The 26,967-nt window shown below is 47.3% G+C and overlaps 1 protein-coding gene across 1 annotated transcript in view; it reads left to right on the top strand.

Annotated features, from left to right (window-relative positions):
* Positions 1 to 24,739, top strand: part of rnf183 (ring finger protein 183) — a 29,768-nt gene extending 5,029 nt beyond the window's left edge. Inside the window, exon 2 of the mRNA XM_072549782.1 lies at positions 20,184 to 24,739. Coding sequence (XP_072405883.1) covers positions 20,184 to 20,860 — 677 coding nt within the window. The 3' untranslated portion in view covers positions 20,861 to 24,739. The remainder of the gene's footprint in view (positions 1 to 20,183) is intronic.
* The last annotated feature ends 2,228 nt before the right edge of the window (positions 24,740 to 26,967 follow it).

Genomic DNA, 26,967 nt, shown 5'->3' with positions numbered 1-26,967 from the left:
CCCACATAGAAAGCTCTCTTGCCTGCCCTTAGCTTGTGTGTCTTTTACGTTCCTGACTTCAGCTGCTTTTACTCAGGCCCAGCAGTCCCTCCTATTCCACAGTTTGCAAGCCTCATGCCACCATACCTCCCACCGCCCCTCGCCCCCAAAATAATCTCTGCTCTGTTTGGTCCACTTCCTTCCCAGTCTCTCCTGGTCCCTCTCCTTCCTAACTCTTCAGAATAATCTATGAGGGGCTCCCTCTAGTGGCTCAGTTAGTAACTCAATCAGTACAACATTTGAGATTAAGTCTGATTTCGCACCACACCAGATTATAGTCCTACAAGCTTTCGGAGTGCTACCCCTGAAGTCTGATGAAGAAGCAGCACCCAAAATCTTGTGGTTTCAAATAAACCTGTCGGATTTTAATCTGGTGTGTGTGACTTCTGACTTTGCCTACCCCAGTCCAACACCCAGCTCCTCCACGTTACTACAGTTGGGATTGCCAAGTCTTGTTAGATACATGCCCTCTTTTTGTCCCCATTCTTACATCCTCAGTAACCTAACTGACCAAACAACCCATTCCCCCTTCCCCAGTGCGTCTAATCATATCCTTTTTTTTAACTGATTAAGAAAGGTGTTCAAAGAAACTGCAAACACATTTTTGGTTTATATTCTATGCTCTTGCTCCTGTGGTGTTGGCAGCAGTGTCCTGGAGACTCTAGGACAACCCTGATTCACAGTCAGTCTCCATGCCCTAGGGAAGGAGAGGGCCCTGATCACATCCAGTGATTTCTGCTGGAACATATCTAGGTATTGAGTGAGAACCAAAGTAGGCACAAGAGACACTATTGTTGTTGAAAACCAAGTGAAGCCTGAGAAAACATGAGAATCAATGTGAAGACAAATTTAACAGACACTTAAACAAGTCCAGGTTAATCAAGTTGTGAAGCTTTCAAAGGCAAGTCGTGTTTAACAGCTTGATTGAGTTCTTTAGTGAAGTTAAGGAGAAAGCTGGTTGATGAGGCTAGGGTTGATATGGATATCAACTTCAAGTGGCACATGACAGTCTTAACAGCAAGACTGAAATATTTCAAATACAAGCATAATTAATGGCTTGGTTGGTTTTGCGTCTGGAGGAAGCTATGCAATGGAGTTCTCCAGGGGTTGGTGTGAGGGCCTCTGCATGATAGACATATACCAATGAGACGGATGTAGGCAGAATACCAAAACCTGCAGATAACATAAGATGCAAATTGTGAAAATATTCAGGCAAATGGGAATGGGCTGACACATGGCAAGTGAAATATATGAAACTGGGAAGTGATGAGTTGTAGTAGGAAGCTCAAGGAGAGGTAACACAATTGGGGAGGCAATGGTGTAGTGGCATTACCATTGAGCAAGTAACCCTGGGACCCAGATAATACTCCAGGGACTCGGACTCAAATCCCACTGCACCAAATAGTGAAAGTAAAAGTTTGATGGTGACTGTGAAATCATCATTGTAAAAACACACCCGCTCCACTAATTTTGCTTCTTACTTGGTCTGGCCTATATGTGATTCCAGACCCTTTAACTGATAGCTGAAATGGCTGAGCAAACCATTCTGTTGGACCAAATTGTGAAAAAAAAACCTCAAAACAAAAGGATTGAGACTGGACAGACCACCTGACATTGACCTATGCTCTGGGAACATTGTTTCATAGTATCTGATCAAACATGGGCAAGGAAGCCTCCTGTTGATTCCCACATATTGCTCCCATCACCTTGACTGATGAACCCGTGCTCTTCCATGTCAAACGTCACTTGGAGAAAGCATTGAGAGTGACAAGGGCATAGAATGTACTTTAGCTGTGGGACTTCAATATGCAACACCAACAGTAGCTCAACAGCACCACTGCTGACCAAGTTGGTCAGGTTGTAAAGGATATATCTGCTAGACTCGACTTATGGCAGAAGGTGAACCAGACAGTGAGCCAAGAAGGTGGAAAAAACCTACTTGACCTCGTCTCACACATCTGCCTGCCACAGTTGTATTGTCCATTGACAGCAGCAGAGCCCTTGTAGAGACAAAATCCCATCTTCACATTGAGGATACCCTGCACCATATCTTGTGACACCATCACTGTGCTAAATGAGGTAGACACTGGACAGATTCACCAACTGGACATCCATGAGGCGCTGTGAGCCATCAACAGTAGCAAATTGGACCCAATCACAAGTTTCACCCTCATGGCGGGCATATCCCCCACTCGACCATTATCGTCAAGTCAGGAGATCGACCCTGGTACAATGAGGAGGGAGGCCATGCCAGGCACAGAACTAGGCTTGGCCCTGACGACGTTCTGGCAAAAGTACTGCAAACATGTGCTCCAGAACTTGCCAAATTCGTAGCCAAGTGGTTTTAGTACAGCTACAACACTGGCCTCTACCTGACAATGAGAGAAATTGCCCAGGGCATCACTGGCTGGGCCAACAATTATTGCCCATCCCTAGTTGCCCCTTGAGGAGTTGGTGGAGAGCTGCTCTCTTGACCCACTGCAGTTCATTTGTTGGAGGTACGCCCATAATCCCATTGGTATTAGTTTCAGGATTTTGACCCAGAGACATTGAAGGAAGGCGATATATTTCCCAGTCAGGATGGTGAGTGGCTCTGAGGGGGACTTACAGGTGTTGGTGTTCTCCCATGTCTGCTGTTAGGGCTGTTCATATTGGTAGGATCACAGTTTAAGGTATCCAGTCATTTCTTGATAGCACATGAATGAGTTGAATTGCTGAAGATGGCCATCCGTGACAGTGGGGACTTCAGGAAGAGGCTGAGCCCTTCTGGCTGAAGACTGTTACAAACCCTTCAGTCTTATCTTTTACACTGAAGTGCCCAAGCTCCCCATTATTCAGGATGCAGGTGTTTGTTCAGCCTCCTCCTACAATAAGTTCTTTTCTGTATCCATCACCTATTATGACTAGCTGTGGCAGGACTGCTAACCGTTTAAGTTAAAAATCACATAACACCAGGTTATAGTCCAACAGGCTTATTGGAAGTACTAGCGTTCGGAGCACTGCTCCTTCATCAGGTAGCTGTGGAGCAGGATCATAAGACGGAGACTTTATAGCAAAAGATCACAGCGTGACACAGCAGAAAATAGCACGCAGATGAAGGTGGTCCACTCTTCTCTGCTCTTAATTGTCAGCTTTTTGTAACACTCATGTCCTCTACCAGCAATTTCACACTGAAACAAGTGCCTGTACTAGCTACTGTATTTCACACAGACACCAAGTTCCAGTACTAGCTGTATCGCACTGACAGCAATTTTGTGCGCTAACTGTGTCACACTGATAGCAAGTTCCTGTACTAGCGGTATCTCCCTGACAGCAACTTTGTGTACTAGCTGTGTCACACTGACAGCAAGTGCCTGTACTAGCTGTATCACACTGACAGCAATTTTGTGTACTAGCTGTATTTCACTGACAGCAAGTGCCTGTAATAGCTGTATCACACTGACAGTAGTTTTTTGTACTAGCTGTATCACACTGATAGCATGTTCCGGTACTACCTGTATCACACTGAGAGCAATTTTGTGTACTAGATGTATCACACTGACAGCAAGTTCCTGTACTAGCTGTATCACACTGACAGCAGTTTTGTGTATCAACTGTTTCGCACTGACAGCACGTGCCTGTACTAGCTGTATCACACTGACAGCAGTTTTGTGTATCAACTGTTTCGCACTGACAGCACGTGCCTGTACTAGCTGTATCACACTGCCAGCAATTTTGTGTAATAGCTGTATCAAAGTTATAGCAAGTGCCTGTACTAGCTGTGTCACACCTGACAGCAGGTTCCTGTACTAGCTGTATCACACTGACAGCAAGTTCATGTACAAGTTGTGTCACACTGACAGCAAGTTCCTATACTAGCTGTATTACACTGACAGTACGTGCCTGTACTAGCTGTACCACTCTGACAGCAAGTTCCTGTACTAACTGTATAACACTGATAGCAAGTTCCTGTACTAGCTGTATTACACTGACAGCAAGTTCCTGTACTTGCAGTATCACACTGACAGTAAGTGCCTGTACTAGCTGTATTACACTGACAGCAAGTTCCTGTACTTGCAGTATCACACTGACAGTAAGTGCCTGTACTAGCTGTGTCACACTGACAGCAATTATGTGTACTAGCTGTACTGCATTGACAACAGGTTCCATTACTAGCTGTAGCACACTGACTGCAATTTTGTGTACTAGCTAAATCGCATGGACAGCACGTTCCTGTACTAGCTGTATCACACTGACAGCAATTTTGTATACTAGCTGTACTGCATTGACAGCAATTTCCTGTACTAGCTGTACCACACCGGCAGAAATTTTGTGTACAAGCTGTATTTCATTGACAGCAAGTGCCTGTAATAGCTGTATCACACTGACAGCATTTTTTGTACTAGCTGAATCGCACTGACAGCATGTTCCTGTACTAGCTGTATCACACTGACAGCATGTTCCTGTATGAATTGTGTCACACTGACAGTAAGTTCCTGTATTAGCTGTATCACACTGACAGCGTGTTCCTGTACTAGCTATATCATACTCAGAGCATGTTCCTGTACTAACTGTATAACACTGACAGCAAGTTCCTGTACTAGCTGTATCACACTGACAGCAATTTTGTGTACAGGCTGTATTTCACTGACAGCAAGTGCCTGTAATAGCTGTATCACACTGACAGCAAGTTCCTGTACTAGCTGTATCACACTGACAGCAAGTTCCTGTACTAGCTGTATTACACTGACAGCAAGTTCCTGTACTTGCAGTATCACACTGACAGTAAGTGCCTGTACTAGCTGTGTCACACTGACAGCAAGTTCCTGTACTAGCTGTACCGCATTGACAGCAAGTTCCAGTACTAGCTGTACCACACTGACTGCAATTTTGTGTACAAGCTGTATCACACTGACAGCATGTTCCTGTGTGAATTGTGTCACACTGACAGCAAATTCCTGTATTAGCTGTATCACACTGACAGTGTGTGCCTGTACTAGCTTTTTCATACTCAGAGCAATTTTGTGTACTAGAAGTATCACACTGACAGCAAGTTCCTGTACTAGCTGTACCACACTGACAGCATGTTCCTTTATGAATTGTGTCACACTGACAGCAAGTTCCTGTATTAGCTGTATCACACTGACAGCATGTGCCTGAACTAGCTATATCCCACTGAGAGCAATTTTGTGTACTAGAAGTATCACACTGACAGCAAGTTCCTGTACGAGCTGTATTACACTGACAGCACGTTCCTGTACTAGCTGTATCACACTTACAGCAAGTTCCTGTACAAGCTGTATCACACTGACAGCAAGTTTCTGTACTAGCTGTATCACACTGACAGCAATTTTGTGTACAAGCTGTGTTACATTGACAGCCAGTTCCTGTTCTAGCTGTGTCACACTGACAGCAAGTTCCTGTACTAGTTGTACCACACTGACAGCAAGTTCCTGTACGAACTGTATAACACTGACAGCAAGTTCCTGTACTAGCTGTACCACGCTGACAGCAAGTTTCTGTATTAGCTGTATCACACTGACAGCAAGTTCCTTTACTAGCTGTACCACGCTGACAGCAAGTTTCTGTATTAGCTGTATCACACTGACAGCAAGTTCCTTTACTAGCTGTACCACGCTGACAGCAAGTTCCTGTATTAGCTGTATCACACTGACAGAATGTGCCTGTACTAGCTGTGTCACACTGACAGCAAATCCCTGTACCAGCTGTATCATACTGAGACCAAGTGCCTGTTCTAGCTGTGACACACAGCAAGACCCTGTACTAGCTGAATCATACTGAGAGCAAGTGCCTGTACTAGCTGTGACACACTGACAGCAAGTTCCTGTACTAGCTGTACCACACTGACAGCAAGTTCTTGTACTAGCTGTACCACACTGACAGCAAGTTCCTGTATGATCTTGTGTCACACTGACAGCAAGTTCCTATACCAACTGTATCACAATAACAACAAGTTCCTGTACGAGCTATATCACACTGACAGCAAGTGCCTGTACTAGCTGTATCACACTGACAGCATGTTCCTGTACTAGCTGTATCAAACTGAGGGCAATTTTGTGTAGTAGCTCTATCACAGTGATTGCAAGTGCCTGTACTCACTGTGTCACACTCAGCAAGTTCCTGTACTAGCTGTATTACACTGACAGCAGTTTTGTGTACCAACTGTTTCGCACTGATAGCACGTGCCTGTACTAGCTGTATCACACTGCCAGAAATTTTGTGTAATAGCTGTATTAAAGTTATAGCAAGTGCCTGTACTAGCTGTGTCACACCCGACAGCAGGTTCCTGTACTAGCTGTATCACACTGACAGCAAGTTCATGTACGAGTTGTGTCACACTGACAGCAAGTTCCTGTACTAGCTGTATCACTCTGACAGCAAGTTCCTGTACTAACTGTATAACAATGACAGCAAGTTCCTGTACTAGCTGTATTACACTGACAGTACGTGCCTGTACTAGCTGTACCACACTGCCAGCAAGTTCCTGCACTAGCTGTATCACACTGACAGCAAGTTCCTGTACTAACTGTATAACACTGACAGCAAGTTCCTGTACTAGCTGTATCACACTGACAGCGTGTGCCTGTACTAGCTATATCACACTGAGAGCAATTTTGTTTACTAGAAGTATCACACGGACAGCAAGTTCCTGTACTAGCTGTACCACACTGACAGCAAGTTCCTGAACTAACTGTATAACACTGACAGCAAGTTCCTGTGTTAGCTGTATCAAACTGACAGTATGTGCCTGTGCTAGCTGTATCACACTGACAGCGTGTGCCTGTACTAGCTATATCCCATTGAGAGCAATTTTGTGTACTAGAAGTATCACACTGACAGCAAGCTCCTGTACTAGCTGTACCACACTGACAGTTTGTGCCTGTACTAGCTGTGTCACACAGACAGCAAGTTCCTGTACGAGCTGTATTACACTGACAGCACATTGCTGTACTGGCTGTGATACACTCACAGCACATTCCTGTACTAGCTGTATCACACTGACAGCAAGTTCCTGTACTGACTGTGACACACTGACAGCAAGTTCCTGTACTAGCTGTATCACACTGACAGCAAGTGCCTGTACTAGCTGTATCACACTGACAGCAATTTTGTGTACAAGCTGTGTTACATTGACAGCCAGTTCCTGTACTAGCTGTGACACACTGACTGCAAGTCCCTGTACTAGCTGTATCATACTGCGAGCAAGTGCTTGTACTAGCTGTGACACACTGACAGCAAGTTCCTGTACTAGTTGTACCACATTGACAGCAAGTTCCTGTACTAACTGTATAACACTAACAGCAAGTTCCTGTACTAGCTGTACCACGCTGACAGCAAGTTCCTGTATTGGCTGTATCACACTGACAGCATGTGCCTGTACTAGCTGTGTCACACTGACAGCAAATCCCTGTACTAGCTGTATCATACGGAGAGCAAATGCCTGTTCTAGCTGTGACACACAGCAAGTCCCTGTACTAGCTGAGTCATACAGAGAGCAAGTGCCTGTACTAGCTGTGACACACTGACAGCATGTTCCTGTACTAGATGTACCACACTGACAGCAAGTTCCTGTATGATTTTGTGTCACACTGACAGCAAGTTCCTGTACTAGCTGTATCACACTGACAGCCGGTTCCTGTACTAGCTGTATCATACTGAGAGCAAGTGCCTGTACTAGCTGTATCACACTAACAGCAATTTTGTGTACAAGCTGTGTTACGTTGAGAGCCAGTTCCTATACTAGCTGTGACACACTGACAGCAAGTTCCTGTACTAGCTGTATAACACTGACAGCAAGTTCCTGTCCTCGCTGTATCACACTGACAGTGTGTGCCTGTACTAGCTGAATTACACTGACAGCAAGTGCCTGTGCTAGCTGTATTACACTGACAGCAAGTGCCTGTACTAACTGTATCACACTAACAGCAATTTTGTGTACAAGCTGTGTTACATTGACACCCAATTCCTGAACTAGCTGTGTCACACTGACAGCAAGTCCATGTTCTTGCTGGATCATACTGAGAGCAAGTACCTATACTAGCTGTGACACACTGATAGCAAGTTCCTGTACTAGCTGTGACACACTGATAGCAAGTTCCTGTACTAGCTGTACCACACTGACAGCAAATTCCTGTACTAACTGTATAACACTGACAGCAAGTTCCTGTATGAATTGTGTCACACTGACAGCAAGTTCCTCTATTAGCTGTAACACACTGATAGCGTGTGCCTGTACTAGCTATATCCCACTCAGAGCAATTTTGTGTACTAGAAGTATCACACGGACAGCAAGTACCTGTACTAACTGTATAACACTGACAGCAAGTTCCTGTGTTAGCTGTATCACACTGAGAGCAAGTTCCTGTACTAGCTGTATAACACTGACAGCAAGTTCCTGTCCTCACTGTATCACACTGACAGTGTGTACCTGTACTAGCTGAATTACACTGACAGCAAGTGCCTGTGCTAGCTGTATTACACTGACAGCAAGTGCCTGTACTAGCTGTATCACACTAACAGCAATTTTGTGTGCAAGCTGTGTTACATTGACACCCAGTTCCTGAACTAGCTGTGTCACACTGACAGCAAGTCCATGTTCTTGCTGGATTAAACTGAGAGCAAGTGCCTGTACTAGCTGTGACACACTAACAGCAAGTTCCTGTACTAGCTGTACCACACTGACAGCATGTTCCTGTGTGAATTGTGTCACACTGACAGCAAGTTCCTCGATTAGCTGTATCACACTGACAGTGTATGCCTGAACTAGCTATATCCCACTGAGAGCAATTTTGTGCACTAGAAGTATCACACTGACAGCAAGTTCCTGTACTAGCTGTACCACACTGACAGTTTATGCCTGTACTAGCTGTGTCACACTGACAGCAAGTTCCTGTACAAGCTGTATTACATTGACAGTATGTGCCTGTACTAGCTGTGTCACACTGACAGCCAGTTCCTGTACTAGCTGTACCACACTGACAGCAAGTTCCTGTACTAACTGTATAACAATGACAGCAAGTTCCTGTACTATCTGTATCACACTGACAGCGTGTGCCTGTACTAGCTGAATTACACTGACAGCAAGTGCCTGTACTAGCTGTATCACACTAACAGCAATTTTGTGTACAAGCTGTGTTACATTGACACCCAGTTCCTGAACTAGCTGTGTCACACTGACAGCAAGTCCCTGTTCTTGCTGTATCATACTGAGAGCAAGTTCCTGTACTAGCTGTACCACACTGACAGCAAGTTCCTGTACTAAGTGTATAACACTGACAGCAAGTTCCTGTATGAATTGTGTCACACTGACAGCAAGTTCCTGTATTAGCTGTATCACACTGACAGCGTGTGCCTGTACTAGCTATATCCCACTCAGAGCAATTTTGTGTACTCGAAGTATCACACGGACAGCAAGTTCCTTTACTAGCTGTACTAACTGTATAACACTGACAGCAATTTCCTGTGTTAGCTGTATCACACTGACAGTATGTGCCTGTACTAGCTGTGTCACACTGACAGCAAGTTCCTGTGTTAGCTGTATCACACTGATAGCAGGTTCCTGTACTATCTGTATCACACTGACAGGAAGTGTCTGTATTAGCTGTATCACACTGACAGCAATTATTGTCTTAGCTGTGTCACATTGACAGCAAGTGCCACTATTAGCTGTATCACACTGACAGCAGGTGCCTGTACTAGCTGTGTCATACTGACAGCAAGTTCTTGTCCTAACTGTATAATACTGACAGCAAGTGCCTGTACCAGCTGTATCACACTGACAGCATGTTCCTGTACTAGCTGTGTCACACTGACAGCAAGTTCCTGTACTAGCTGTATCACACTGAAAACAAGCTGCCTGTACTAGCTGTGTCACACTGACAGCAAGTGCCTGTACTAGCTGTGTAACACTGACAGCAAGTGCCTGTATAGCTGTGTCCCACTGACAGCTAGTGCCTGTACAAGCTGTATCACACTGACAGCAAGTTCCTGTACTAGCTGTATCACACTGACAGCAAAGTGTCTGTACTAGCTGTAACACACTGGCAGATAGTTCTTGTCTTAGCTGTATCACACTGACAGCAGGTGCCTGTACTAGCTTGTCACACTGACAGCAAGTTCCTGTCCTAACTGTATAATACTGATAGCAATGCCTGTACCAGCTGTATCACACTGACAGCAAGGTGACTGTACTAGCTCTATTCCACTGACAGCAACTTTGTGTACTAGCTGCGTCACACTGACAGCTAGTGCCTGTATGAGCTGTATCACACTGACAGCAAGTTCCTGTACTAGCTGTGTCACACTGACAGCAAGTTCCTGTACTAGCTCTGTCACACTGACAGCAAGTTCCTGTACTAGCTGTATCACACTGAAAACAAGCTGCCTGTACTAGCTGTGTCACGCTGACAGCAAGTGCCTGTACTAGCTGTGTAACACTGACAGCAAGTGCCTGTATAGCTGTGTCCCACTGACAGCTAGTGCCTGTACTAGCTGTATCACACTGACAGCAAGTTCCTGTACTAGCTGTATCACACTGACAGCAAAGTGTCTGTACTAGCTGTAACACACTGGCAGATAGTTCTTGTCTTAGCTGTATCACACTGACAGCAGGTGCCTGTACTAGCGGTGTCACACTGACAGCAATGCCTGTACCAGCTGTATCACACTGACAGCAAGGTGACTGTACTAGCTCTATTCCACTGACAGCAACTTTGTGTACTAGCTGCGTCACACTGACAACTAGTGCCTGTATGAGCTGTATCACACTGACAGCAAGTTCCTATACTAGCTGTATCACACTGACAGCAAGTTATTGTCTTAGCTGAGTCACACTGACAGCAAGTGCCAGCACTAGCTGTATCTCACTGACAGCAGGTGCCTGTACTAGCTGTGTCACACTGACAGCATGTTCCTGTCATAACTGTATAATACTGACAGCAAGTGCCTGTACCAGCTGTATCACACTGCCAGTAAGGTGCCTGTACTAGCTGTATTACACTGACAGCAAGTTCCTGTACTTGCAGTATCACACTGACAGTAAGTGCCTGTACTAGCTGTGTCTCACTGACAGCAAAAGCCTGTGCCCGCTGTATCACACTGACAGCAATTTTGTGTACTGGCTGTGTCACACCAACAGCAAGTTCTTGTACTAGTTGTATCACACTGAGAGCAAGTGCCTGTATTAGCTGTATCACACTGACAGCAAGTTCCTGTACTAGCTGTATCACACTGACAGCAAATTCCTGGACTAGCTGTATTACACTGACAGCAAGTTCCTGTACTAGCTGTATCACACTGCCAGCAATTTTGTGTACTGGCTGTGTCACACCAACAGCAAGTTCCTGTACTAGCTGTATCACACTGAGAGCAAGTGCCTGTATTAGCTGTATCACACTGACAGCAACTTTTTGTACTATCTGTATCGCACTGACAGCAAGTTCCTGTATTAACTGTATAACACTGACAGCAAGTCCCTGTACTAGCTGTATTGCACTGACAGCAAGTTCCTGTACTAGCTGTGTCCCATGACAGTAAGTTCCTGTACTAGCTGTATCACACTGATAGCTCGTGCCTGTATGAACTATGTCACACTTACAGCAATTTCCTGTATTAGGTGTATCACACTGACAGCAATTTTGTGTCCTAGCTGTATCACACGGACAGCAAGTTCCTGTACTAGCTGTATCACATGCGCAGCAGGTTCCTGTACTAGCTGTATCACACTGAGAGCAATTTTGTGTACTAGCTGTATCACATTGACAGCAAGTTCCTGTACTAACTGTATAAAACTGACAGCAAGTTCCTGTGTTAGCTGTATCACACTGACAGCAAGTTCCTGTACTAGCTGTATCACACTGACAGCAATTTTGTGTACAAGCTGTGTGACAATGACAGCCAGTTCCTATACTAGCTGTGTCACACTGACAGCAAGTCCCTGTACTAGCTGTGCCACACTGACAGCAAGTTCCTGTACTAGCTGTACCACACTGACAGCAAGTCCCTGTATTAGCTGTACCACACTGACAGCAAGTCCCTGTACTAGCTGTATCACACTGACAGCAAGTTCCTGTACTAGCTGTACCACACTGACAGCAAGTTCCTGTACTAGCTGTATTACACTGACAGCAAGTTTCTGTACTAACTGTACCACACTGACAGCAAGTCCCTGTACTAGCTGTATCACACTGACAGCAAGTTCCTGTACTAGCTGTATCACACTGACAGCAAGTTCCTGTACTAACTGTACCACACTGACAGCAAGTCCCTGTACTAGCTGTATCACACTGACAGCCCGTGCCTGTACTAGCTGTGCCACACTGACAGCAAGTTCCTGTACTAGCTGTGTCACACTGACAGCAAGTCCCTGTACTAGCTGTGCCACACTGACAGCAAGTTCCTGTACTAGCTGTACCACACTGACAGCAAGTCCCTGTATTAGCTGTACCACACTGACAGCAAGTCCCTGTACTAGCTGTATCACACTGACAGCAAGTTCCTGTACTAGCTGTACCACACTGACAGCAAGTTCCTGTACTAGCTGTATTACACTGACAGCAAGTTCCTGTACTAACTGTACCACACTGACAGCAAGTCCCTGTACTAGCTGTATCACACTGACAGCAAGTTCCTGTACTAGCTGTATCACACTGACAGCAAGTTCCTGTACTAACTGTACCACACTGACAGCAAGTCCCTGTACTAGCTGTATCACACTGACAGCAAGTTCCTGTACTAGCTGTACCACACTGACAGCCCGTGCCTGTACTAGCTGTGCCACACTAACAGCAAGTTCCTGTACTAGCTGGATCACACTGACAGCAAGTCCCTGTACTAGCTGTATCACACTGACAGCCCGTGCCTGTACTAGCTGTGCCACACTGACAGCAAGTTCCTGTACTAGCTGGATCACACTGAAAGTAAGTGCCTGTACTAGCTGTGTCACACTGACAGCAATTATGTGTTCTAGCTGTACCGCATTGACAGCAAGTTCCAGTACTAGCTGTCCCACACTGACTGCAATTTTGTGTACGAGCTAAATCACATGGGCAGCAAGTTCCTGTACTAGCTGTGTCACACTGACAGCAAGTTCCTGTACTAGCTGTATCGCACTGACAGCATGTTCCTGTATTAGCTGTATCACACTGCCAGCAATTTTGTGAAATAGCTGTATCACGTTATAGCAAGGGCCTGTACTGGCTATGTCACACCGACAGCAAGTTCCTGTGCAAGCTGTTTCACACTGACAGCAAGTTCATGTACGAGTTGTGTCACACTGACAGCAAGTTCCTGTACTTGCTGTATCACTCTGACTACAAGTGCTTGTACTAGCTCTATCACACTGACAGCAAGTGCCTGTCCTAGCTGTATCACACTGACAGTAAGTGCCTGTACTAGTTGTATCCCTTTGACAGCAATTTTTTGTACAAGCTGTATCACACTGACAGCAAGTTCCTGTAATAGCTCTGACACACTGACAGCAATTTTATGTACTAGCTATATCGTACTGACAGTAAGTGCCTGTACTACATGTATCACACTGACAGCAGTTTTGTGTACTAGCTGTGTCACACTGACAGCAAGTGCTTGTACTAGCTGTATCACACTGACAGTAAGTGCCTGTACTAGCTGTATCACATTGACAGCAAGTTCCTGTACTAGCTGTATCATACTGTCAGCAAGTGCCTGTACTAGCTGTCTCGCACTGACAGCAAGTGCCTGTACTAGCTATATCATACTGACGGCACTTTCCTGTACTAGCTGTATCACGCTGACAGCAAGATCCTGTACTAGCTGTATCACACTGACAGCCTGTGCCTGTACTGGCTATATCGCACTGAAAGCACATTCCTGTACTAGCTATATCGCACTGTCAGCAAGTGCCTGTACTAGCTGTATAGCACTGACAGCAGGGTCATGTACTAGTTGTATTACACTGACAGCAAGTTCCTGTACTAGCTGTTCACACTGACAGCAAGTTCCTGAATTCTATTTTTAAAAATCTTGAACTAAGAGTCTAATGATGACCATGAATCCATTGTTGATCGTTGGGAAAAATCCACCTGGTTCCTTTAGGAATGGAAACTGCCATGCTTATCTGATCTAGGTTAAAAACAAGGACTGCAGATGCTGGAAACCAGAGTTTAGATCAGAGTGGTGCTGGAAAAGCACAGCAGGTCAGGCAGCATCCGGGGAGCAGGAGAGTCGACGTTTCGGGCAAAAGCTCTAATGCTTATCTGATCTCGCCTACGTGTGGCTCCAGACCCAGGGTAAAGTGGCTGACTCTTAACTGTAAATGGGCAATTAGAGGTGGGACAGTAAATGCAGGCCTAGTCAGCGACACCCTCAGGAATGAACTTTTAAAACAGTAAGCACGTCATTGTTCAATCCATTTCCAAACATTGTGGGTGAGAGAACTGCCTGTGAATGAGGAAAAATAGTATGACATGGAAATTCTTCCTCCAACTTTATTCCCTGTGTCACTGACCGCTCAAAAAAAACACACATAAAACCCATTGATAGAGGCAGTGACAGTGCATTCTGTGAATTACTACACTTCATGACCACACGTCCTGTGTATTCAAGCTGCCCTGTTGTGTGTACTGACTGGTGCCACAGTGCAATTCAAACCCGACAGCAGCAAGGGGTCAGTGACAATGGGTTGATGTAAGTCCCAGTGCCAGCACAGAGAGTGATCAAGATTCACCCTGATATCAGCACAGCCAGTGCCTGCCTGTTTGGAATCCCTTTGGCAGAGAAAGTGACAGTGGAGGTGGGGGGGGGGGGGGGGGGGGTGGGGGGGAGGTTTACAGATCCGTGTCAGTGAAGCGGCTGCTCCTCAAACTTTGGTTGGGCGCTCCTCATCCATGGGCACCGGGTGGAGACAAGGGGAGGACGACTCGGAGGGGGGGGGCCTCCTCTTGGGCCTGGCCAAGGTGGCCATCCACGGGTCTGGGCAGAGGGGCTCGTCATTCCTCACTGTCTGCCCCTCTTTCTCAGTTATGTCCACTCCTGGGGTCCCTCAGGAGGGAGCGTGTAGTGCTCACCAGCGCGGTCAAAACCTTCACAGACCAGTGGGCATCGCAGGACCCCTTAATCAGCTCAGACAGTGTTATCTTAGAGTAGTACGTTTCTGTTTCATTGTATGTCTTTCCATTTGACTGCTGATTTGCATTTTATTTCAATTCCGTGCCCCAAAAGGGGCTGTTTCATTATTATTTCCAACTTCCTGCTTTAAAAGAGTAGATAGTGACGGTGGGGTGAGACAGACTCTGATATAAGCATTGAGAGTGGGGCGCTACAGATCCTGAAACCAGTGGATTCAATGACTGTGGGGTGATCAGCGTTGAAAGCTTGGGTTGTTTGTCGTTTTGAGAGTGACTGTGGTTTTGAGGGGCACCCATGTATCTTTCACAACACAAGCTCCTTGGGAGAGACTCTCAGTAAGTGCCTGATTCTTTTGGAAGAGTCCACTTTCTCAGGGCTGCCTCCATTACATCGCTATCCTGGATTGGTGGTGGACCTGGGTACCATAGATGACAGACTTATGGGCAGTGGCTCTGTAGCAGCAAGATCAACTTGCATTTACACCGGTTAACTATCTCAAGGGCACTGTTTCAACATCCAGCATAGCACTCCCAATCTGAACACGGGTACTTTATGGACTGGCACCACAAAATCTAGCCATTTCGTGCGAGGTGCTAATTTAATTGACTCTCCACACCCTTTCAAAGCAAGCTTGCTGTTAGCTCAGGCTAACTATTCTGTGGTTCACTATTCAATATCCGACATACCAACCAATTGTGCAAATAATGACTTGTCAGAAAGTCCCATTTTATCTGGGAATCTTGTCCACCCAGGTGTAGTTTGGATTACCTTCAGGCTCTATTTTGTTTGCACACACAAGGATATTTTAAAACATTTCTTTATCAGTGTTCTCCATTGTTTCCTTTCCTTTTACTGTAACACCAAGATTCACAGAATCCTACAGCACAGGGACATGAATGTGGAGTTTGCACACTCTTCCCGTGTCTGTATGGATTTCCTGTGGGTGCTCCAGTTTCCCCTCACAATCCAAAGATGCGCACGTTAGATGAATTGGCCATGCTAAATTGCCCATAATGCCCAGGCGTGTGTGGGTTAGGTGCGTTAGTCCGAGTAAATGTACAGTAATAGAGGAGGGGATTGGTTCTGGGCAGGTTACTCTTCGGAGGGTTAGTATGGATTTGGTGGGCCTAATGGCCTGTTTCAACACTGTAAGCGCTCTATGATTCTATGAATGCAAATGCAAAAACTTCCATGTAATAGTAAGCATGTAGTTAGGAGTTCCTTTTGGGGACAAAGACAGTAATACATACTTGGAGGTGTAAGATAGGGTGACAGTATATAATGAGTAATTGCACCAGTATTTCCTAAGGAAGAGAATGCTAATGACATATGATTGGTAAATTAATAATGGAGTAAAAATTGATCAACAGGATATACTGGAAAGGCTGCCTATATTTGGAGTGGATAAGTCTTGTGGTCAGAGTGGCTGTGTGCCAGATTATAAAAGGAGGTGAGGGTGGAGTGCTATAATTTTCTAATATGGGGGGAGATACCAGAGGACTGGGGACGAATACAATGTTTTTTATTCATAAAGACAATCCTAGTAACCATAGGTTAGCCAATCCAACATCAGTGGTGCTTGAGGTGTTGGAAACAAGAGCCAGGGAAAATATTAACAGGCACTTGGTAAGGACTTGCGTTAACGGAGGATAGCCCGTGTGGATTTGTCAAGTATGGTGACCCTAGTTATGGAGGAACTGTCTTATGAGAGGTTGAGTGGGTTATAGAAGAATGACAGGTGACCTTACTGAAACAAATTAGATTCTCAGGGTCTTGATAGGGTAGATGTGGAGAGGTTGTTTCCCCTTCTGGGAGTGTCCAGGATCAGAGGGCATTATTTCAGAATAATGGGTCACACGTTTAAGACAGAGATTAGGACACATTTCTTATGTCAGAGGTCAATGACTCTGTGGAATTATACACTGTAGGGGGCTGGCCGAGCTGGGTCCTTGAGCGATATTCAAGGCCGAGAATAGGCAGAGTTTTTAAACCAGTGAGGAAATCCAGGGTTATGGGGAAAAGGCAGGACAATGGATTTGCAGATTACCAGATCTGCCATTGAATGGTGAAGCAGACCTGAAGGGCTGGATGGCCAAGATCTGCTCCTGCATCTTACAGTTATATGGTTGTGTGTCATAGAGTCATAGAGATGTACAGCACAGAAACAGACCCTTCAGTCCAACCTGTCCATGCCGACCAGATATCCCAACCCAATCTAGGCCCACCTGCCAGCACCCGGCCCATATCCCTCTAAACCCTTCCTATTCATATACCCATCCAAATGCCTCTTAAATGTTGCAATTGTACCAGCCTCCACCACATCCTCTGGCAACTCATTCCATACGCATACCACTCTGTGTGAAAAAGTTGCCCCTTAGGTTTCTTTTATATTTTTCCCCTCTCACCCTAAACCTATGCCCTCTAGTTCTGGACTCCCCGACCCCAGGGAAAAGACTTTTCCTATTTACCCTATAATTTCACTGTTTGTTAATTTTTTCCAGGCGCACTCCAATGTCCAGCGATACATGAATTCAAAACAGCAAAGGCAGTAGCTGTGCAGGTTCTCTCTCTCTCTCTCTCTCTCTCTCTCTCTCTCTCTCTCTCTCTCTCTGTCTCTCCTGCACTGTCCTCACCATGTGCTTCCTCTGTCTGCTCTTCTCCCTTTTAAAACTGCTGTTGTTTTGACTTTTTTTTCCCCCAAAGTTCCAAACAACGCAACAGCATATAAGACAGTAATTGCTGCTCCTGGAATTCACGGAAATCACCTCCAGCACCTAAAATACCTCAAAGAAAGGAGCATCTGTTACGGCCAGAAATGTTTCCCGTCCTCCATCTTGGATTACCCAGAATGCTGTGTATGATTGTGCCTTCAAGCTGGGGTACACGGCAGAGATTGGTGTGCCCCAAGGTTCAGCTGTGAGACAACAGCTTTATTTGCTACATAAAAATTGACTTGGATTTTGGAGTAATATTTCTGTATTCGTTGACGATAGGGAAGGTGATAGCAATCAAATGTCCCCAGTTCACAGTTAGGCTGGCAGAATGGGCAGACAAGTGGCAGATGGAGTTGAGTATAATAGAAAGATGGGTGATGCATTCTTGCAGAAGAGATTGACTACTCAAGAATCATAAGGGGCACAGGGGTGTAGAGGCACGTGTGCTGATCTTTGAAGATGGCGGGATGTATTGAGAGGGTAGTTGGCAAAGCATATGCTATCTTGAGCGACGTAAGTCGACCTATTGAATCCCAAAGCAGCGAAGTCAGGACAGACTTTTATAAACCTGTGCTTAACATCACAATATTGCACGCCATTCTGGTCACCAGCCTTTAGGAAGAGTCTGGGGTTCTAGAGTGAGTGCAGAGGAAATTTACCAGCATCGTTCCAGAAATCTCCGTGACAAGGTTAGGTTGGAGAAGCAGGTGTTCTCCTTGAAGAAGGGGGTCTGAGGGTAAATGTGGAGCAGATTATGATGGATTTAGATAGAATTCCAGCGCTGTTCCTGGTCAGTCTGTTCACAACCTTGGCCACATGTTTAACCTGGACCTAAGCTTTTCACTTAATGAATGTGCCATCATTAAGACTTGCCGGTCTCCACCCCGCGACATCACTCGACATCTCCCTGCCCCCACCATCTCAATGTACCTGGTGCTGAGTCCCTCAATCCGTGCTTTTGTCACTTCTAGACTTAACTATTCTAACTCTTTCTTGGCTGGATTCCCACTTCCTAGCTTCTGTAAACCCAAAATTATCCAGTGTTGTACAGCCTACATCTTAATTCACCCCAGCCTCATTGGCCTGTATTGTCTCCCAGTCAGGCAACATCTTGATTTTAAAATTCACATCCCTACATGGCCTTGTCCACCCCCATCTCTATCATATCCTCTGGCTCCACGATCCTCTGCAACTCTGTTCTCCTGGTCCAGAAGTAAGGACACTACTGCTCCACTACAAGGGCCCAATGCTGGTTCTCTAGATGTCAGACCCCACCTTCCCAATCAACCCATTCAGTAGCATTTGGGACTTGAAGCCATGTGCACTGGCCCAGAGGTAGGGACACTATTACTGTACTGAGCCTGACGTTAGTCTCAATGGCACCCCGCCCTCCAAATTTACCTGCTCAGAGATATACATCTCGAGAGCTGCTAGGACCTGAGGCTGAGTCTCCTGGCCCAGAGGTTGGGACACTATCAAAAGTGCACACCTCTGCAGCATGATGGGACCTGAGGCCATGTCTTAGGGACACTACCAGAGTTACACATCTCTGCGGGACATGCAGCTGGGTCCCCTAGCTCTGAGGTAGGGGCACTACCAGAGTTACACACCTCTGCAGCACTGCGGGACATGCGGCCGGGTCCCCTAGCTCTGAGGTAGGGGCACTACCAGAGTTACACACCTCTGCAGCACTGCAGGTCATGAGGCCAGGTCCCCTAGCTCTGAGGTAGGGGCACTACCAGAGTTACACACCTCTGCAGCACTGCGGGACATGCGGCCGGGTCCCCTAGCTCTGAGGTAGGGGCACTGCCAGAGTTACACACCTCTGCAGCACTGCGGGACATGAGGCCAGGTCCCCTAGCTCTGAGGTAGGGGCACTACCAGAGTTACACACCTCTGCAGCACTGCGGGACATGAGGCCATGTCTTAGGGACACTACCAGAGTTACACATCTCTGCGGGACATGCAGCTGGGTCCCCTAGCTCTGAGGTAGGGGCACTACCAGAGTTACACACCTCTGCAGCACTGCGGGACATGCGGCCGGGTCCCCTAGCTCTGAGGTAGGGGCACTACCAGAGTTACACACCTCTGCAGCACTGCAGGTCATGAGGCCAGGTCCCCTAGCTCTGAGGTAGGGGCACTACCAGAGTTACACACCTCTGCAGCACTGCGGGACATGCGGCCGGGTCCCCTAGCTCTGAGGTAGGGGCACTACCAGAGTTACACACCTCTGCAGCACTGCGGGACATGCGGACGGGACCCCCCGAGCCCAGAGCTTCAGGGCAGCAGAGTCGCCGGGACTGACAGCTGTGTTTTTGCACACAGATAACACGGGCGAGGGGGCGGAGAGGTCAGAGCCAGGCAGCGAGGACCCCGGTCTGGCCAAGAGCGGTTCCTGCCCGGGGGCGTGCGAGCTGGAGTGCGACATCTGCTTCAGCGGCTTCGACAACGTCTTCAAGCTGCCCAAGCTGCTGGCGTGCGGCCACACCTTCTGCCTGGAGTGCCTGGCGAGGATCAACGTCAGCTCGGAGACGGTCAGCTCGGTCAGCTGCCCGCTTTGCCGGCGCCTCACGCCGCTGCCCTCGGGCAAGGGGCTGCCGGCGCTGGACAACAACCTGGCGGTGCTGAGGCGCCTGCCCTCCGGGATGCGCAGCGTTCCATCCATCCGGTTCAGCCGCGACAAGGGCAAGCTCTACACCACCACCAGCGGCAGCGGCGGCCCGGAGCCCAGCTCCTTCCTCAAGCCGACGCAGCTCAGCAGCGTCAGCCTGAGCCTGGACGTCGGGCAGCCGGCTCACCGCAGCAGCTCGGACACCCCGCCACGGACCCCAGCCTGGCTGCCCTTCCGCTCCAGCAGCTGCTACTACATGGCCATCGGCTTCGTACTCATCTTCACCGTGGCGCTGGTGCTCTCCGGCATCTTCCTCTTCGTCATTGTGCCCACCCGCAGCATCACTGGCGCGGGCCCCAGCGGCAGGAACGGAACCACCCAGCGCCCTTAGGTCACTCTCCCCCAACACACACCCCGTCCCCTCACTGCTTTCCTGAGCAGTGCCAATCTCCCTTTCTCTCTCTCTCTCTCACACACAGATACACACACATAGACAGACACCGACATAGACAGACACACACAGACATGCATAAATGGATGCACATGTGCGCGAGCGCGCGCATACACGTTATTGACAGACATAAACACACAGACAGACACAGGCAGACAGCCACACAGACACACACACAGACACTCGCGTGCACACATACACTCACACAGACACGTGCGCGCACACCCACACGTGCACACAGTGATACACACAGACACACACACATGCATAAACAGTTTACATGTGTGCGCACGCACGCACACACACATTACTGACAGACATACGCACACAGACAGATACAGGCAGACAGCCACACACACACTCACACACAGACATACACGCGTGCACACAGACACACACACAGACACACACGTGCACACATACACACACACACAAACTCAAACACAGACACACAGGCGCACACACATACACAGTCTCTCACACACACACGCATGCACACAGACACACTCACACACTCAAAATACCTTTTACAGGAACCTGAGGGACAGGTGGTGCTGCACTGCCACATGTAGGTGGCTTCAGGTCGTAGAAGTTTGTGGAATCCCCTACAGGGCAGGAAGAGGACATTCAGCCCATCAGGTCCTGTTCCAAAGAGCATCCCATCCAGACCCCGCCCCCTACCTATCCCTGTCACCCTACCCTGTCCCTATACTCCTACCCCATCCCTGTAACCCTGTACATTTACTATTGCCAATCCACCCAGCCTGCACATCTCTGGACACGATGGTCAACCCACCTAACGTACACAACCCTGGAAACTATGGGACAGTTTACCACGGCCAATACACCCTAACCTGCACATCTTTGGACTGTGGGAGGAAACCGGAGCACCCGGAGGAAACCCACACAGACACGGGGGAGAATGTGCAAATTCCACACAGACAGTTGCCCGAGGCTGGCATCGAACCCTGGTCCCTGGCGCTGTGAGGCGGCAGTGCTAGCCACCGTGCATGCAAAAGCATCTCTGGACAAGTTGGTCAGGGGAGAACATCTAAAACACAGAACAGCCAATGCTGGAAATCCAAAACAAAACAAAGGTACAGAAACTGGAGAAACTCAGTCGTGTCTGTGGGGAGAGAAAACAAGAGTTAACATTATGAGTCCTGTCCTGAGATAAAGTCACTCTGATGCTGCCAGGACTTCTCTGTTTTTCTTTGCTTCAGATTTCCAGCATCTCCTCAGTTTTTTGTATCGTTTAGAACTTCACTCAACACAAAGTGGTAAATATTTTGCCCGGTCAGAAGCCAGGTCCTAGCACCTCTCTCCACTCCTCCCCTACCTAACTCAAGGACAAAACTGAATTTTGCCTTCCCCACTTTCTAACATTCCTGGGTCCTGTTGGACACTGGCACCTCGCTTGGAGCTTTCCATCCAGTGGCTCTGAGGAAAAGTCTTCGACTTTGTTCGGCGATCGCCACGAGGCCGATCTGCATTTGGATAGCGCCCCTTCAGCCTGTGGACCATCCCAAGGCAAGTTCGCCAGTGAACGGTCAGGCAGTGCCTTGTCGGCGAGGCAGGTCGAGAGATCCTGGGGCAGCTAACCAACAGGTCCCCTGGGGTAGGCAGGGATGTGGAGGTGAGTCCACAAACAGATTCCACCCCCCCCCCCCCTCCCTCGGACTTGTGGAAGGGGCAGACAGCGGCCCGCACCAGATCCCAATTCGCGTGTGACCAAAAACTTCTTCAAAGTGGGTGGGGTCAGTGGAGCATCTTGCAGGACGTGAAATTACGCCGTGATTGGATAAGGCCTTCCAGAAATTAGGATTTAAGTGGCAGAGCCGTAAACCCAGAAATGGAAGGTGTTACAGATGGTGGATGCTGGGCAGGAGGGAATTGGCAATAGCCAAATCCAGAGGTTAGAGAGTCGTAGGTGAGAGTTTCAGAGGTGGAGGAGTTAGAACAGGTTTGGCACAAGGCAGTGTCAGGGCGTTTCTCGGTGGATGCTCTTGGCAAGAGAGGATATGGGACCTGGAAACTGAACTGAGAAGATATAACCATCTAAATGATTCAATGAGCCTCAATAACAGGTGCCCATGTAGGGAACTCCTGGAGAGGTGGACTCCTCAGCTGCTTCAGAAAACCTAACCCGCAAAAGCCAAAGACACAACCTGTGAGTCATATCGGACATTGCTTTCTGGTTGGTTCAATGGTTTTGTTTCTCCTTAGCCTCAGACTCATGGCAATGAGCTTCCATACACCTCCTGCCCACTGGGAATCGCAGAATGTTTCCAGACCTCCTTCGTGACTCTCTCCAAGGAGGTGGGGATGGGGCTGGCTGGTGGAGGGGGTGGTGGGAGAGAGGTATCATGCTCTACTTATGGTGAGCGGCCAACCGAGCCATTCCACACCGGAAAGGTCAGCAGGTTGTTCTGGTTCAGCTAACCCAGCCTGGACAAGTGAAACCATAGCGTTACCCATGGTCTCAGGAAGCCTCGCATTAGATAAGAGAAATAGCGGTCAAGTTCAAGTCAGGAGTGTGATGGAATACTCCCCATGTGCCTGGATGGGTGCAGCCCCAACAACACTCAACAGAAAGCTTGACACCATCCAGGACAAAGCAGCCCATTTGATTGGCACTACATCCACAAGCATCCACTCCCTCCCCAACTGACACCCAGTAGCAGCAGTGTTCAAAATGCACAACAAAAATGCACCAAAGATCCTCAGTCAGCGCCTTCCAACCATCTCCATCTAGAAGGACAAGGGCAGCAGATACATGGGAACACCATCACCTGAAAGGTCCCCTTCAAGCCAATCATTATCCTGACTTGGAAATATATCACCGTTCCTTCACTGTCGCTGGGTCAAAATCTTGGAATTCCCTCCCTGAAGGCATTGTGGGTCCACTCACAGCAGATGAACTGCAGCGGTTCAAGAAGGCAGCTCACACCACCTTCTCAAGGGGTCAACTAGGGACAGGTAATAAATTGCTGGGCCCAGCCAATAACGCCCCACATCCCACAAATGAATAAAAGCAAACCCTGTCCCTGATCTCAGCCCAGTGGCTAAACTTAATTGCGGATGAGACCAAACTCAGCAGTGATGTTCCTTCAGACCGCCATCCCCAACACCCTCGCCCCTCCCAACTCAGTCCACCCTCCGTCACCAATCTGTCCATTGCCCAACTCTATAAGGTGGGTGGGGGAGGGGAGTAGATTTGCAACTGAAGGGGGCCAGTGCATCTCAGCAATAGATACATTTGCCCTCAAGACAAGAGGGCAGGAGGATTTGGTCTGACTTTGTAAATGGCTGCCAGAAATTATTACTCAACCCAATTCTTAAAACATACGGTTCAAAAGAAAAGGAGAGGTGGGCACATGCATAGCAGGGACAAAACCAAAAGTACACCCGACACAGGATGAGGTACATCTTGGGAGGGTCACACAAGGTTCACCTAGCCCATAGTGAACTGCTTTTGGTTCACAATCGATGCTTGGCCCCAGGCGAGCAATACTTCTTCCATTTGCAAAGTGGAGCCTTAACTGGGAAAGGTACGCCCAATTCCAGTCCCCCATGCCTCTGAGTTTACTGTGCAGTCATTGTGTACACATTGCATGTTGCATATAACACAATCATCTTTCATGTTATATATTTATATTTCTCGGCTTTGTTCTGTTAATTTCTTTTCGATGTGAACTTTTTAAAGGTGGGAGGTCCTTCAATCCTTGTCAGGCTCCTCTTTCCACAGAGAGCTGGCTTCCTATGCAAAATGAGCCATCAATGTTTTTAAATATTAAACAAAGGTTTGATTCATCAAAACATGGTACAGTTCCTCTCTGGGTGTATGCTCTGACAGTCAAACCTTTTACAAGACTGACGTAAATTTCACAAATGTCACAAGTCCTCCCTCTCCATTTGGGAAAGCAACATCGTGTCATGCAACGTATGAAAAGAAATACGCAGTACTCGATTTATGAGTTGCAAGACCTTCCTGGTGTTTCAGTTAATTTAGTTTTGGTCTTTCAGTTAATTATTTAAGAGTCAACCATATTGGAGTCTGGAGTCACATATAGGTCAGACCAAGTAAGGATGACAGTTTCCTTTCCCTAAAGGACATTAGTGAAGCATTTGGGCTTTTCAGACAATCATAATCAGACTCTTAATTCCAGGTTTTGTATTAAATTAAAACTTCACAATCTGCCTTGGCAGGATTACAGGACATTACCTGGATGTTTGGATTAATAGATGTCAGACTACTGTCTCAGTTTAGTGCCCCTAAAAAGAAAAGCACAGTGATATTTCTCATGCACGAGACTGTGTGATGAAACCTCCAGGCTTACATTCAAGCAGAGTTGGCAACCCTAATGCCATACTTCAGATGAACTGTCAGACTGTGTGCTTGCAATGGTGTTAAATCTGTAAATAGCAGATGGGATTGTTGTGTTAAAGCAGGCTCCATACAGACCATTAAGTGTTCAATGTCTAAACCAATCTAATATGGTACAACCTCTGCGGCTCATGTGACGCAGTGGTGGGTTTTTAACATTTAGTTAACAGAACAGGGCGTTGCTGGCTAGGCCAGCGTTTATTGCCCATCCCTATCTGCCCAGAGGGCAATGCAAGAGTCAACCATATTGCTGTGGATCTGGAGTCCCATGTTGTCCAGACCCAGTAAGGATGACAGTTTCCATCCCTAAAGGACAGTAACGGACCACTTGGGCTTTTCTGATAATCGAGAAACATCATTAGACTCTCAATTCCTGATTTTTCTATTAAATTAAAACTTCACCATCTGCCACGAGAGGATTCAAACCTCTCATTACCTAGATTGTTGGATTAATAGTCTAGCAATAACACCATGAGGCCATTTTTGATCCTACCAGTGAGCCAGGAGGTCCGAGTTGAGGTCCTATCTGCTTCAGAGGTGCATCATGACATGTCAGAACAGATTGATCAGAAAATATACATGGTACAATCTTGGGGGCATCATGTGGCATCATGGTAGTGTCCTAATCTCTGAATAAGGAGGCCCCAGTTCCAGTCCCACCTGCTCCTGAGATGTATACTAATCTCTCTGAGCAGGTGGATGGGGGCCGAGGGAAATCTAAAAGCCACGCACTCAAAAATGGAATGTTTTGTTGGACTGCCAGGAAAGACCAAGCCAATGAGACCAAGCTCTCTCCAAGAGGTAGCATAGGCTCAACAGAATGAATCGCCTACCCCCAACTGCACGTTTCTGTGCTCCAGGCCTGGCCACTCCGACTGACACCAGCTTTTTATCTCCAGATCGCTTTTCAAACGGTTCAAACTATTCGTTGTCATTTCTCAGCACATTCTCCGAATTGTTCCTGTAACATGATCAAACCTCAGGTAGGGACGGGTTTGTACGTTCTGCTGCTCTCCGGTTCCCTCTGAGCCGAATACCTGTAGTAACTGGAACAACCAGGTCTCGCTAACGGCACAGGCAGTAAATAATTTCCTGCAACCAAAGTAAAGCAAGAAGCTGTTTGGCAGCATATTGTTCATACCATTGGAGCCAGAGGCAAAGTCAGTGTCGATAACAGTGCAGTTCTTCCTTGTAAATGTAAATATCTGTGAGGATGTAGCAGCAGCAGCAGACAGCAAGTGACTACCCTCCTTACACATTCCCTTTTTTCCAGCCCCTCACAAACATGGGCCCACATCATATTGGAGCAGAATCCTGCGACACACAAGGAGTACGGGGAAAGACAGGGTGGACCTGATGATACTGATGGATTTAGAAGGAGATGGGAACCAAGTGGATGGGAAGTGTCGAGTCAGCTACAGAAAGATACAGGGAACGCAGGGAAAGGTTGGATTAAGGGGACGGGAAAGGAATAGGTATAAAAAAAATGAAATCCCTAACAACAAGGATGCTGTGAAACTCGAAATGGTTCAGGAAAGATTTACAAGGATGTTGCCAGGGTTGATGGGTTTGAACTATAGGGAGAGGCTGAATAGGCTGGAGGCTGAGGGGGGGTCACCTTTATAGAGATTTATAAATTCATGAGGGGCATGGATAGGAT

The sequence above is a fragment of the Chiloscyllium punctatum genome, chromosome 30 (genome assembly GCF_047496795.1).
Source record: "Chiloscyllium punctatum isolate Juve2018m chromosome 30, sChiPun1.3, whole genome shotgun sequence".
Taxonomy (NCBI): Eukaryota; Metazoa; Chordata; class Chondrichthyes; order Orectolobiformes; family Hemiscylliidae; genus Chiloscyllium; species Chiloscyllium punctatum.
The sequence above is the reverse complement of the archived record's forward strand: the minus strand, read 5'-3'. Positions and strand labels throughout refer to the sequence as shown.